Source organism: Elephas maximus, chromosome 5 (assembly GCF_024166365.1).
Source record: "Elephas maximus indicus isolate mEleMax1 chromosome 5, mEleMax1 primary haplotype, whole genome shotgun sequence".
NCBI classification, from domain to species: domain Eukaryota; kingdom Metazoa; phylum Chordata; class Mammalia; order Proboscidea; family Elephantidae; genus Elephas; species Elephas maximus.
Window position 1 is genome coordinate 50,061,574 of NC_064823.1, and position 12,525 is coordinate 50,074,098.

Sequence of the window (12,525 nt, forward strand, 5' to 3'; positions counted from 1 at the left end):
AAGGTACAATCTTAACATGTGTATGGTATTTTTTGTTTCTTTTTTTTGCCTTGAGCTGATGATAGATTCTCAAAGGGATAAAAGAGAGACTCTTTACATTTTGCCTGGATTAAAAAAGAGAGTTAATAAAGGAGAGGAGTATCTATTATTGTTTGGTTTGTGTCTTCAGCTGTATCAAAACTAAGCATGTGCATGTCAATTAAGTTTAGTAATCTCTGAAAAACAGATAAACTCAACAAAACCCGGTGCTGTTGAGTCGATTCCAACACATAGCGACCCTACAGAACAGAGTAGAACTGCCCCACATAGTTCTAAGGAGCACCTGGTGGATTCGAACTGCTGACCCTTTGGTTAGCAGCTGTAGCACTTAACCACTACGCCCCAAGGGTTTCCGAGAGACAGATAAAAAAAAAGACAGATAAGCAAGCTCTAAATCGTTTATCATCTTAATAGTGGTATTTTACTCATGATAAAGAATTGTGGCAATTTTAACAGAATATGGACTCCAGTTCATTATTAAGTTTTGATAATTTACTTACCTAAATAGATAGAATAGCATTTAAAAAATACATATAAATGGATATTTAAAAACCCAGGTATACATTCTCATAAGACCAGGCTTTTGAGAGAGAAATACTGAAAAAAAAAAAAAAAAAAAAAAAGTGACTGTTTAGATTTGAGGAGGAGCTGTGGCATAGTGGTTAAGGGCTCAGATGCTGACCAAAAGGTTGACAGTTCAAATTCACCATCCGCTCCTTGGAAACCCTATGAGGCAGTTCTACTCTGTCCTATAGGGTCGCTATGAGTTGGAACTGACTCGACCACACTTAGCAACAAGTTTTGAAGAAGGGACAGTGTAGGTGCCAAGTCAGCTTTGCACAAGGCTAGTCTTTCACCAATAACAGATATGATGGCAAAACCATTTATGAAATTAGAGTTGCAGAACAAACCTTGGCATCTTTTACAGGGTGTGGAGTACTTTCCAAGTTTGACAGAAACATAGAGAAAAGTGATTTTGCTGCAGACGTTCTGATCTGTAACTCTTATTGTTTATCCAAAAGGTCTCATCTAAAGAGGACTGGTCTTTCAGGAGCAAATTTTCACTTCATCGACAACACCATGAACATGGTAACACTGAAATGCTTTATCAGGCTGGTCTTCATTTCAGACTCCCCCAAAGCACAGATCCATTACGTACGTTCAGAGATACTATCTACCTTACTCAGGTAAGGGGTTTTCATTCTGGAATTGAACATTTTCTGCAGTTAATATAAGAGATCATGTAGATTTTGCCCGTTTTGTGTGGTGAAAAATATTCACTTTTCCATTCTACTGATAAAGGTGTTTTCTTTTTTCCTTCAAAATATGTTTGATGACATGTAAGACTTGAAATAGTTAAATTTCGGCATTTATCTCCTTTACAGGAACAAGTCATGAAATTCTGAAGTAAATTATGCATTAAAATGTTCTTTAGCTCAAAATTACTGTAAAAAAATCAAGCCCGTCGCTGTTGGGTAGATTCCAACTCATGGTGACCCCATGTGTTGCAAAGTAGAACGGCACTCCAAAGGGTTTTTAAGGCTATAACCTTTTAGAAGCAGGTTGCCAGAGCTGTCTTCCGAGGTGCCTTTGGGTGTGTTCAAACTGCCAGTCTTTTGGTTGGTAGTTGAATACTTAACTGCGCCACCCAGAGACTCTAAAGTTACTATGTTGTTGTTTTGGTTGGATGCCACTGAGCAGATTCAAACTCATGGCATCCCCACGTGACAGAGTAGAACTGCTGCATACGGTTTTTTAGGCTGTAATCTTTATGAGAGCAGATCTTGAGGTCTTTCTCCTGCAGAAGGTGTGACTGGGTGAGTTCGAACTACCAGCCTTTAGCAGCAGTCCAGGGCTTAACTATTTGTGACACCAGCACTCCTTCCAAAATTATTATAAACGTTTTCCCCAAGGATAATATAGATCAATGGAACAGAATAGACTCAAGAAACAGACTCATACTGATGTGGTCCCTTGACTTGGAACTAACATGCTACTGCAATCCATTGGGAAAAAGATAGTCTTATTCATAAACAGAGCTGAGTCCCTGGGTGGTACAAAGAGTTAACGCTCTTAGCTTCTAACTGAAAGGTTGACAGTTTGAGTCCACCCAGAGGTACTTTGGAAGAAAGGCCTGGCGATCTATGTACTTCAAAGAAATCAGCAGTTGAAAACCCTGTGGAGCACAGTTCCACTCTGACGCACATAGGGTTGCCGTGAGTTGAAACTGACTTGACGACAACTGGTTTTGGTTTATCAATTGAATATCTTTATGGGAAAACAAATGAACCTTGACTTCATATATAAAATTTAATTTGAGTATGGACCAAAGAGTCAAACGGGAAAGGTAAAACAATAAAACTTCTAGAAGGAAACATAGGAGAATATCTTCATGACCTTGGGATCGGCAAAGATTTCTTAAACAGGATATAAATACGGGAAAGGTAAAACAATAAAACTTCTAGAAGGAAACATAGGAGAATATCTTCATGACCTTGGGATCGGCAAAGATTTCTTAAACAGGATATAAATACTAACTGTAAAAGAAAATATTGATTAGTTGGACTTCATTAAAATTGTGGAATTGTGTATATCTAAGAAACTATTGAGAGAGACAAAAAGGTAAGCCACAGACTGGGTGAAAATATTTGCCATACATATATTTGATAAAAAAAAAATTTGTATCCAGAATAAAGAACTTCTGTGAAGGAATACGACACAAATCTTGAAGTACCTGTGTGAAAATGTGATCAATCTCATTACTAATCAGGAGAAGGAAATGAGAGCCATACCAGGCTACCTCTAACTAACACCCAGGGGAATGACTAAATTTAAAAGATTGACAATATCAACTGTTGGTGAGGAGGGGAACAGCTGGAACTTTTAGATATTGCTTACAGGAGTGTAAATTTGTAAAACGACTTTGGAAGCTATGGCAGTTTCTACCAAAGCTAAACATTTGCACTCCCTTTGAACCAGCACTTCCACTCTAGCTATGTCCTAAGATAAGTGAGTGCATATATTCACTGACAGATATCTCTAAGGATGTTCATAGCAATTATATTCATGATAGCCCCAAACTAGAAACAACTAGATGTCCTTTAACAGGAGAATTGATAAATAAGTTGTGGTACATTCATACAATGGAAAACTTGACATCAATAAAAAGAATGAAATCTTGATACCAGGATCAGCTTGGATGAATTTTACAGACAAAATCCAATATTAGAACATCTCTGTCACCCTCAAAAGACCTCTTGTGCCCATTTACTGTCACTCCCCTCTCCCACCTCCATCCCCAAGCAACCATTAATCTGTTTTCTGTCTCTAAAGGTTTTGCTTTTCTGGACATTTCATATAAATGGAATTATATAATGTGTGATCTTCATCTGGCTTCTTTCACCATAACATAATGTTTTTGAGATTCATCCATGTTGTAGCATGTATCAGTGCTTCATGCTTTTTTATTGCCAACCGATATTCCATTATATGGCTATACCAGGTCTTGTTTATCCATTCATCAGTTGCTGAACATTTGAATTATTTCCATTTTTTGACTATTATGAATAAAACTCCTAGAATATTTGCATACAAATCTTTGTGTGGACATATATTTTCATTCCTTTTGGGTCTACAAGTGAAATTAATAGGTTATATGGTAAATTCAGAAACGCTGGTGGTGTTAGTGGTTAAATGCTATGGCTGCTAACCAGAAGGTTACTTTTTTTTTTTTTTGATATTTCTCTCTCAAAAGCCTGGTCTTATGAGAATGTATACCTGGGTCTTGAAATATCCATTTATATGTATTTTTTAAATGCTATTTTATCTATTTAGGTAAGTAAATTATCAAAACTTAATAGTGAACTGGAGTCAGTGTTCTGTTAAAATTGCCACAATTCTTTATCATGAGTAAAATACCACTATTAAGATGATAAACGATTTAGAGCTTGCTTATCTGTTTCTCGGAAACCCTGGTGGCATAGTGGTTAAGTGCTACAGCTGCTAACCAAAAGGTTGGCAGTTCGATTATGCCAGGTGCTCCTTGGAAACTGTGGGGCAGCTCTACGCTGTCCTATAGGGTCGCTATGAGTCGGAATCGACTCGACGGCAGTGGGTTATGGTAAATTTATGTTTAACTTTTTAAGCATTTGCCAAACTGAATTTTGGATAACACTTTCATTTTAATGTTTTTATTTTACAAATTTTATTCATTTATTTATTTTCCCTATTTTATTTCATGAGCCTATGACCTACATGAGCCCTGGCTGCACAATGGTTAAGAACTTGGCTGCTAACTAAAAGGTTGGCAGCTCGAATCCACCAGCCGCTCCTTGGAAACCCTATGGGGCAGTTCTACTCTGTCCTATAGGGTCGCTGTGAGTCGGAATCGACTCAATTGCAATGGGTTTGGCTTTAGGTTTTATGACCTACGTGTACAGGTAAGGCTGTGTTGAAGCCACTCTTTATTTACTTGATGTTTTTGTCATACTTGTTTCAGGTTCTGTTAGAGAAGGTAAAAACCTAATCCCAATCATATGAATTACTTGTTCAGAAGTAGATCAGAAGTTTTTGTTAAACATGATCATGTTTTAATTTTTTAAATTTTATCATCTAAAATATACAATTTTTATTCAGATTCGGTTTTCTCTGTATGAAAACACTAACCCCTGGGCAGAAGCTCAAACAGAAAACTATTAAGCCAAAATGTTCTTCTTTTTTAGAAGGTGATGTGATGGGTAAGAGAATTTTAACTTTTCAACCGTAATCTTATCATTTAGGGAAGTTTTGCCACTGTAATATATAATTTATAAACTTACCTCACAGAACACAAATTAAAGGCAATGTTCACATTTCTTTAAAAGTGTTACATTCATTCTTATTAGATTTACATAGCCATTATTCTGTTGAAGGGTCTTAGTTCTGATATATGAAGCAGGATGATCTTTTTTCTTGTGTGTGTGTATGTGTGTGAACTTTCTCAGCTGTTGTTTTCATGCTGGCTTTCCTCCTTCCAGCTGTTCATTTTATTACTGTTATTATATTCTGTTTCCTCAAACATCACATTCAAAAAACTGGCAGAAGTAACGTTCTTTTCTGAATTCATTATCATTAAAAATACATGCTAAGAAGCTGAGGTTACAAATGGAATTATTTGTTGCTGGTTTTTTTTGGCGGTGGTTGGACTTGTCTTTATGCATCTTGTTAGAACGATGATTTTTTGGTTTTGTTTCATTTTTAGTGTTGGATTTTCTTGACTAAAATGCATACAAGAGATGTTAGTGTAAAAAAAATTCCCTTGTTACTTTGATTTTAGAACAATTATTTTTAACCTCTGTATTAGAAATAAAACACTTCTGTGATCCATTTTCTCTCTTACCGCTTCTACTCCCTGTTCTTTTTCTCATAGTTGCTCATAATGTTCTGAAGAATAGGATGTTTATCCGTGTGCCATTTTTTCAGCCATTATATTTACTGAGCAAGTTTTAGCAACTCTCAGAAAATTCTTGGCTGGGAATGCTATGCGATAAATTTCTGAACATTCAGATTGTTTCATAGCTTCTCTTTATTTTATAACTACAAAGGCTTCTCTCTAGATGCTTCCCTCTTTAATTCTTCTTCTAAATCTCCAAGCTAATCTTGCTTGACGTCTCATTCTCCTACCTTATCCTGTTATATTGTACTCCACATAGCCCACACACGTGGGCACACACGCCCTCTTAAGCTGAGTCATGCAGATCTCACTCCCTAGTTTGAGGACTGATTATCTAAACTAACACACCTCAGCTAATTTATAAAAGTGACTTACTCTGTAAGCATGGCTTCTTATTAGTCACATGGAGAGGAAGCAGCGTTATTGACAGTTTTTAATCAACATTTTAGCTTACAACCCCCTCTAGTGGTTTCATTTATTCTCAGCTATTTATTGAGCATCTACTGAGTGCGAGGTGCTTGGGGATGTCCTTGAGAGACCCATATTCTTTATGTGTCCACTTTATGTCCCCATGCTGTGAGTAACTTGATCACAATAACTCAGAGAAAAAGGCAGGCTGTGCTTCAGGTCCAGGTATTGCTGATACCTGCTGCCCTGTTTGGTAAGCAGCACTGAGACATCAATTGAAGATCCAGGCCATAATGGGCTTTTAAGATGGGGGTGGAGTGGGTAAAGGAGGAAGATGAAAGGAAGATTATTAAAATGGTCTGTTATATGCTAGAAACCTTATATGGATTATGTAATTTAACACTCACGCAGACAGTTAGCATTCTTTGGGTGTCTACTAGATGTCTGGCCCTGGGCCACAAAGTGCTTTGTATACATTCTTCTGTAATTCTAGCGACGCCTCCAAGCATCCGTGTTGCTATATATATTTTATACAAGAGGAAACAAAGGCTCAAAAAAGTTAAGTATTATACCAAAGGTGCCAGGGTGGTGAGTGAAGCTGGGTTTCTGTGTTTTAAACTGTAATATTCTATCTCTTCACAGTTGAGATAAGGGAAACCTTATAACTGTTGAAGGAGTCCTGGTGGTGCAGCGCTTAAGCACCTGGCTGCTGACCGAAAGGCTAGTGGTTTGAACCCACTAGCTGTTCCATGGGAGAAAGAAAGATGTGGCAGTCTGTTTCCAGAAAGAGTGCCACCTTGGAAACCCTATGGAGTAGTTCTACTTTGTCCTATAGAATTGCTATGAGTCAGAATTAACTCGACAGCATCAGGTTTGGTTTTGGTTTTTATAACTACTGAGGTGTTTGAATTATAACATAAGTTTCGGCAGGTAAGTGAAACAAATATCAGAAATTTGGTATATTAAAATCCTTTGTTGGAAAAATAGAAAAAATCAATGAAACCAAAGTTAGTTCTTTGAAAAGGTCAAAAAATTGACAAACATTTGGCTAGACTGGCCAGGTGAAAAAGAGAGAAGACTCAAATTACTAAAATCAAGAATGAAAGAGGGGACATTACTACAGACCTTACAGAAATAAAAAGGATGATAAGGGAATACTATGAACAATTGTATGGCAGCAAATCAGATAACCTAAATGAAATGGACAATTTCTTAGAAAGACAAAAGTACCAAAACTGACTGAAGAAGAAATAGAAAACCTGAATAGATCTATTACAAGTAAAGAGATTGAGTTAGTAATAAAAAAATTCTCACAAAGAAAAGCCCAAGATCAGATGACTTCACTGGTGAATTCTAACAAATTAACAAATTAAAGAATTAACACCAATCCTTTACAGATTATTCAAAAAAAAAAAAAAAATAGAAGAGGGAGAAACACTTCCTACGTCATTCTGTGTGGCCAGTATCACCCTGATGACAAAACAAAACAAAACAAAAGATATTTTAGGAAAAGCAAGCTATAACCATATATCCCTTATGAATATTCATGAATAAACATTCAACAAATACTAGCAGCCTGAATCCAGTAGCATATAAAAAGGGTCAAACACTAAGACCAAATGGTGTTTATCTCAGCAATGCAAGGTTGATTCAACATATGAAAATAAGTTGATGTAATACAACATATTTATAGAATACAAGAAAAATAACCACATGATCATCTCAATATACACAGCAAAAAAAAAAAGACAAAATCCAATATCTTTTGTGATAAAAACACTCAACAAACTGAGATTACAAGAGGACTTCCTCAACCTATTAAAGGACATCTATGAAAAACCCACAGCCAATATCACATTTAATAGTGAAAGACAGAGAGCTTTCTCACTAAGCTCAGTAACAAAACAAGAATTCCACTTTGGCCACTTGTATTCAACCTTGTATTGGAGATTCTAGCCAGGGAAATTAGGTAAGAAAATGGAATAAAGGCATCCAAATCAGAGAAGAAAAAATAGAGCTATGTCTATTCACAGATGACATGATTCTGTATATAGAAAATCCTTCAGAATCCATAAAAAAATGAATCAAGCTAATAAATGAGTTCAGAGCAATTAGGCAAGAAAATAAAATAAGAAGTGTTCAGATTGGAATGGAAAGAAGTAAAACTATCTCTTTCTGCAGATGATATGATCTTAAATGTAGAAAACCCTAAAAAATTTCCACACAAACAACAACAACAAAAATGATAAGAGGTAATACATGAATTCAGGAAGGTTGCAAGATAGAAGATCAATATACGAATATTGGTTGTATTTCTGTGCACTAGCAATGAACATGTTTGTATGTTTGCAGCTGTTTCTTCTCATTTTGAGTCGTGCTACATTAGCAAATGAAGTCCCAAAAGCTTGACTCCATCTATATCATTAAGGTCAACTCTACTTTGAGGAGGCAGCTCTTCCCCAGTTGTCTTTTGAGTGCCTTCCAACCTGCGGGGCTCATCTTCCGGCACTATATCAGACAGTGTTCTACTGCTATTCATAAAGTTTTCACTGGCTAATTCTTCTCAGAAGTAGACTGCCGGTCCCTTCTTCCTAGTCTGTTTTAGTCTGGAAGCTCAGCTGAATCCTGTCCTCCATGGGTAACCCTGCTGGTATCTGAATACTGGGGGCATAGCTTCCAACATCACAGCAACATGTAAGCCCTCACAGTACGACAAACTGACAGACACATGGGGGGTTTGTTCTGTAGTACATACCGTCTCTATGAGTCAGAACTGACTCGATAGCACCTAACAACAACAACAAGCAATGTACAATCCACAAATGAAACAATGACCATTTATAACAGCATCAAAAATACTTAGGAATAAATTTAATCCAAGAAGAGCAAGACTTGTACACTGAAAACCACAGAATGCTGTTGAAGGAAATTAAAGAAACAAGAAGACATCTTCATGGACTAGAAGACTTAATAGTGTTAAAATGGCGATACTCCCCAATCTGACCTACAGAATCAATGCAGTCCTTGTCAAAATTCCAACTGCCTTTTTTTGAGAAATGGATAAGCTCATCCTAAAGTTCATATGGAAATACAAGGGACCCAGAATAGCCAAAATAATCTTTAAAAAGGACAAAGTTGGAGGATTCACACTTCCTATTTCAAAACTTATTACAAAGCTACAGTAATCAAGGCAATGTGGTACTGGCATAAGGCCAGATATATAGATCAATGGAATACACTATATTAATAAAATTGAGAGTCCAGAAATAAGCAGTCAACTGATTTTTGACAAGAGTGCCAAAACAATAAAATTAATAGAATAGTCTTGTCAACGAATGGCACCAGGACAACTGAATATCCACATACAGTAGAATGAATTTGAGCCCTACTTCATACCATTATGAACTCAAAATGGATCAAAGACCTAAATATAGGGGCTAAAACTATAAAACCCTTAAAGGAAAACATAAATTTAATCTTTGTGACATTAGATTAGACAGTGGTTTCTTAGATATGACAACTAAAGCATGTGCAACCAAAAAATATCTATATAGACATAGATAAATAGGACTTCATCAAAATTAGGAACTTTTGTGTATCAAAAGACCCTTTCAAAGATGTGAGAAGATAATCAATAGAATGAAAGAAAAATTTTGCAATTGTATAACTGATGTGAGTCTTGTATCCAGAATATATAAAGGACTCTTACAACTCGCCAATAAAAAACAACTCGAAGTTGGGCAAAGAATTCAAATAGACGTTTCTCCAAAGAAGATATACAAATGGCCAAGAAAAGAGTCTCAACATCGTTAATTTTTAGGGAAATGCAAATTGAAACTACAGTAAGATACCACTTCACACCCACTAGGATGGCTATAATTTTTTCAAAAAAAGGAAAATCACGGATATTGGCAAGAACTTGGGGAAATTGGAACCATCATACATTACTGATAGAAATGGTGCAGCCACTGTGGAAAACAGTTTGGCAGTTCCTCAAAAAGTTCAACATAGAGTTGTCATCTGACCCAGAAATTCTATTCTAAGGTATATGCCCAAGAAAATTGAAAACATACGTTCAATCAAAAACTTGTACATGAATGTTCATAGTAGCATTTTTCATAATAGTCAAAAAGTGGAACAACCTGAATGTCTATCAACTGATGAGTAGATAAACAAAATGTAGTATATCCATGCAGTGGAATATTATTTGGCAGTCAACAGGAATGATTATTTGATGCATGCTACAACATAGATGAACCTTGAGAACATGTTAAGTGAAAGAAGCCAGTCACAAAAGGCCACATATTGTATGGTTCCATTTATATGAAATGTCCTGAATAGGCAAATCCATAGGGATAGAAAATAGATTAGTGATTTGTAGAGACTGGGAGAAAGGAAGAATGGAGAGTGACTGTTAAGGAGTATGGGGTTTCTTTTGGAAATGATGAAAATATCCTGGAATTAGATTGTGGTGATGGTTGGTTAACCTTTTGAATTTACTAAAAATCACTGAACCATATACTGTAAAAGGGTGAATTATATCATAGGTGAGTTACAAAGCTCAATTACAAATGCAGCTTTATTGGAAGATTCTTGTTTCTTATTGTCAGGATAATTTAAATAAATAAAATATATAAATCACATCCTGTGGGGAGAACTTAGTCACATGACTACCCCTAGTTCCAAGCATGGGGGAAATGTAGCCCAGCTACAGCTCTGTCACTGGAGGAAGCAAAGAATGGGTTTGGACAGCTAGCAGCCTCCATCACAGCAGCAAAGCTGGAATTAGAACTTAGGCCTTTGATTCCTGGTCGAATTTCTTTTCACCATACCATCTGTCTCTCTAAGGAGACTCATTTTGTAAGTGTAATCAAGCAATCTGCTGAAAATAGGCCTATTTCTAAAGCTAAAATAAGGTTTGCCTGCTAACAGTGGGGCTGTGTAACCTAGGAAATGACTAAGCATTTATCCCTTCTTATTTGTAAAGATTGCCCTCTTTGGGAAAGAATGCCTGGATGTGTAAATATAGATATAATTTTTAAAGGGAAAGAGGCAGTTTCAGAAATTCTCCAGGGATTTAGAATTGTATAATATCCTTCGAAGAAGTGTAGTGGGCAATGTCCTTCTGCATTTTTATGAACAAAGGCATCATTCACTGGCCCTGACTGGCACCCACAGGTTTGGGTAAACCTAGATCTATATTACTGTTATGGCACCATCTGTATATGGAGTGTACCACACTGTTCTAAAACCCTGAGTATTCAAAGGAATCTTGGCTGTCTTCCCTCTTGTTAATATGAAGTATGATAAAAAAAAAAAAAAAGTATGATAGCCTACTAAAAAATGCTAACCATCATCGGAGCCTTCAGTGAGTCATAATCTGTTTGCTGGTGGAGGGTCTTGCCTCGACATTGATGGCTGCTGACTGCAGTTATGGTTGCTGAAGTTTGGGGTGGCAGTGGCAATTTCTTAAAATAAGACTACAATGAGTTTTGCTGCATTGATTGAGTCTTCCTTTCTTGAAGATTTCTCTGTAGCATGCAATGCTATTCGATAGCATTTTACCCACGGTAGAACGTCTTCCAAAATTGGAGTCAATCCTCTCAAACTCTGTGCTGTGCTGCCAACTAAGTTTATGTAATATTCTAAATCCTCTGTTGTCATTTAAACAATGTTCACGGCATCTTTACCAGGAGTAGATTTCATCTCAAGAAACTACTTTCTTTGCTCATCCGTAAGAAGTAACTCCTCATGCATTAAAGTTTTCTCATAAGATAGCAACAATTCAGTCGCATCTTCAGGCTTAACTTCTAATTTTAGTTCTCTTGCTATTTTGACTTCTGCAGTTACTTCCTTCACTGAAGTCTTGAAGTCCTCAAAGTCATCCATGAGGGCTGGAATCGAATTCTTCCAAACTGCTGTTAAAGATATTTTGACCTCCTCCCATGAATCATAAATGTTCTTAATGACATCTAGAATGGTGAATCCTTTCCAGAAGGTTTTCAATTTACTTTGCCTAGATCCATCAGAAGACTCACTATCCACGGCAGCTATAAACCCAAAACCTGTTGCTGTCGAGTCAGTTCTGACTCACAGCAACCCTATGGCAGCTATAGCCTTACAAAATGCATTCCTTAAGTAATAAGACTTGGAAGTCAAAATTACTCCTTGATCCACGGGCTGCAGAATGGATGTTGTATTAGCAGGCATGAAAGCAACGTTAATCTCCTTGAGCATCTCCATCAGAGCTCTTGGTTGACCAGGTGCATTGTCAATGAGCAGTAATATTTTGAATCTTTTTTTCTGAGCAGTAGGTCTCAACAGCGGACTTAAAATATTCAGTAAGCCATGTGGTAAACAGATGTGCTATCATCCAGGCTTTGTTGTTCTGTTTATAGAGCACAGGCAGAGTAGATTTTGCCTAATTCTTTAGGGCCCTAGGATTTTCAGAATGGTAAATGAGCATTGGCTTCAACTTAAAGTCACCAGCTGCGTTAGTCCTAACAAGAGTCAGCCTGTCCTTTGAAGTTTTGAAGCCAGGCGTTGATTTCTCCTCTCTAGCTGTGGAAGTCCCAGATGGCATCTTCTTCCAATACAAGGCGGTTTGGTCTACATTGAAAATCTGTTCTTTAGTGCAGCCGCCTTCA

The 12,525-nt window shown here is 36.8% G+C and overlaps 1 protein-coding gene across 1 annotated transcript in view; it reads left to right on the forward strand.

Moving 5' to 3' along the window:
• The window catches only part of MANBA (mannosidase beta), a 143,444-nt gene that overhangs the window by 109,240 nt on the left and 21,679 nt on the right, over window positions 1-12,525 (forward strand). Inside the window, exon 13 of the mRNA XM_049885603.1 lies at window positions 1,062-1,226. Coding sequence (XP_049741560.1) covers window positions 1,062-1,226 — 165 coding nt within the window. The remainder of the gene's footprint in view (window positions 1-1,061; window positions 1,227-12,525) is intronic.